The following is a 3,026-nucleotide window of genomic DNA, read 5'->3' on the forward strand; positions in this document are numbered from 1 at the left end:
TTTTAATATTTCATTATCTTCTTAATCTGAACTTGCTTTATCTCTTTCATTCAAGAAGATAATATTTAAAATTGCCATCAGCATATGTTAATACGACAAACTAACACAAAAAAAATCCTTAGTAAACTAATAAGAACCTCCAAAAAAAAAAAACTAAACTAATATAGTAGCTTTTAACAATTTTAAAAAAACCAACAAACTAATAGCTTTGTCATTTTCCAAAGCAAATAATCCTTTTCACAAGATCAAGCATCTTTCACACATCATTAAATTGTGCATCCCAAAACTAAAATTTTCCCCACAAATAAAAATGTACATCCCTAATTCTTCTTTCTTTCCACTTATTATTGTTGCACTTCCACTTCTCTACTGGGCTTTCAACTTTAGAAAGCAAACAAAACTAGCATTTTATGTCCATGATTATTTAAGTGGACATGACACATCTGCAATAACTGTGGCTGGTAAAGATGGGCCACAAACAAGTGTACTTTCTTTTGGTACAATTATTGCTGTTGATGATCCAGTAACTGAAGGTCCAGATCTAAACTCAAAATTAATTGGTAGAGCCCAAGGCATGTATGTAAATTCACAATTGGATGGTAAAGGACTACATTTGATGTTTTCTATTATTTTTACTGATGGGATATATAAAGGGAGTACTATGGAGATTCAAGGTGCAGATTTATTTGCAATGAAAGAAAGGGAATTTTCAATTGTGTCTGGGACTGGTTATTTTAGATTTGTTAGAGGGTATGGTATAATGACTACTCACTTTATTGATATTCCTAATTTGAAAGCTATTCTTAAGCTTGATGTTACTGTTAACCACTATTGAATTTTATATCAAAGTGTTGGATGTATTATGCCACTCTAATTACTAGAATTAAATTTAATGGTGTTTTGAGAGTCTAGTTGTTATTGGAAACTGTGAGATCATTCTATTTCTCCTTCTATTTAATTGAACGAACAAAGTGATTTTACATTTCTTAATTTTCTTGTTTGGTACTCTCCCGTCCCTTTTTAGTTTTCATGTTATGCTTTTCGATAGACAATTGATTAACTTTCAAAACTAAATTAGATTACATTAATTTAATATTTTATAATAAAAAATTAGATGGTTAAAAATTATAGGGGAAAGGGTCAAAAATACCCCTCAACTTTGTTTTATTAGTTGACTATACCCCTGCCGTTAAAACAAAGTTATTTATATCCTCGCCGTCATTAATTTCACCATTTATACGCGCCGTTATTAGTTATTATTAAAATTATATAATTTATTTGTATGGTTAGTCACCAGTGGCACAACCTACGGGCTAAGTAGCGCCTCAATGGGAGTCTTTTTTTCCTCCGCGATAGTGTAATACAAAGACCAGTAAGAGAGAATGGACTTCATCCATTCGGACAAAACCCATGCCCCCCTAACCAGTCGTACTCTGACCAGGCTTCGAAAAACTTCGAGATCACCGAGTTTCTCGGGAATCGAGGGGTCAAGAGCCTAATCAGGTCCCCTCACCATACCTTGTTGATAAGAGGTTAAGTGTTTACCAGTGGTTGCGCTTAACCAGATCCAAAAGGGGAGAGGACACACACCGTTCGGTGAGTGAAAGACGAGGAAATGCCGATTCCAGTGTCTCCTAGGAGGCGCCGTGCGTCGAGTATACACCCGGTACCCAGCTTCCCGTAAACGATACGACAATGGAAGATTCTTAGACATAATAGCCCTCATTACAGGAACAAGGGATATGGAACTAACTAAGGATCTTAACATGTGACAGGAGACAGGAAAAAAGTCCTTAGTCACTCCGCGTACGAAGAACCGCTTAGCAAACTCCAAAGCACCAACTGACGATACTAACGATTTCTCTAACGAAAATGGAACATTCAGTGGCGGAATTAGCTCGCNTGCCTCAAAGGTGTTTATTCTTCGTCATCATCAAACCCATCTCAACATATAGTTATAGAACTCAGTAAAAAGAGAATTTTTACGCCGATTCAATGCATTTCCGACTGGCCAATGTTCAGATAATGTTTTTCAACCTAACCATGAAGCCTTTCATTTATTCAATTCCTAATTTTCCTGGTGAGTGAGGTAGTGTTTTGTTTTTCTAGTTCTGGTTAACAGGGAGCAATTCTAGCAGGTTTTAGTCATGGTCTAAACATAATAAAAATGCTTCTTTTGGATTAGGAATATGGAAAGATGATGCAACTGTCAAGAGCCGATTTGGAGATCATATGTTAAGTAATCGGAAGAATTTTTAGCTTTTGCTTGATCAGTTTCATTAAATCATCTCTTGTTAAAAAGCTTAGCTATTACTGAAAATAACGAGACGTCACAACCAAAACTGGTTCCCTTGAGGATGAGGTTGCAGAAATCGTGATTTATGGCTAATTTGAGAGGTTATTGGACTCTTCGTTGTTTACGCAAATTAGCGGCGGTGAGAGAAGCTTTGGGTTCTTCATTGTTGACCCAAAGGAGACGGCGGCGAGGGACAACGATGAGGGAGATTGAGTTCCTGAACTTTTGTTTTAGAGATTAAGGTGAAGTAGGTTTGAATTAAGTTAGTTGGGTCGGGTTAGGGTTTGGATTATATTGGGGTGGTGGGTTATTTTTTTTTAAATCGGGTAATTTGTGTTGATTTGGGGATTTCCGTTAGTTGAGAGGTATAAATGGTGAAATTAGTAACGGCGAGGGTATAAATAACTTTGTTTTAATGGCAGGGGTATAGTCAACTAATAAAACAAAGTTGAGGGGTATTTTTGACCATTTTCCCAAAATTATATAAAAAATACTATAAATGGCAATTGTTTTCATATCAATATGATAAAGAAATACAATTTAAAATATTTGTCAAAATTCATATCATTTGACTTTTAATGGGTTAGTTTACCAAAAGCAAGTGACACCAATTTCTACCAAAAATTAGGTTGGTATATCCAAGGGGCTAATTTGGTGATTTATACATGAACCGGATGTGACAGAATTTTCAAATAGAAATTTGGTTCCTATGTTAAAAGGGCACATTATC

The 3,026-nt window shown here is 35.4% G+C and overlaps 1 protein-coding gene across 1 annotated transcript; it reads left to right on the top strand.

Annotated features, from left to right (window-relative positions):
• Positions 1–310: 310 nt before the first annotated feature.
• On the top strand, positions 311–836 carry LOC125851512 (pterocarpan synthase 1-like). The gene has a single exon (XM_049531295.1). It carries the CDS (start codon positions 311–313, stop codon positions 833–835), a length of 525 nt encoding a protein of 174 aa, XP_049387252.1. The 3' UTR covers position 836.
• Positions 837–3,026: the final 2,190 nt, after the last annotated feature.

Source organism: Solanum stenotomum, chromosome 1, assembly GCF_019186545.1.
Source record: "Solanum stenotomum isolate F172 chromosome 1, ASM1918654v1, whole genome shotgun sequence".
Lineage (NCBI taxonomy): Eukaryota > Viridiplantae > Streptophyta > Magnoliopsida > Solanales > Solanaceae > Solanum > Solanum stenotomum.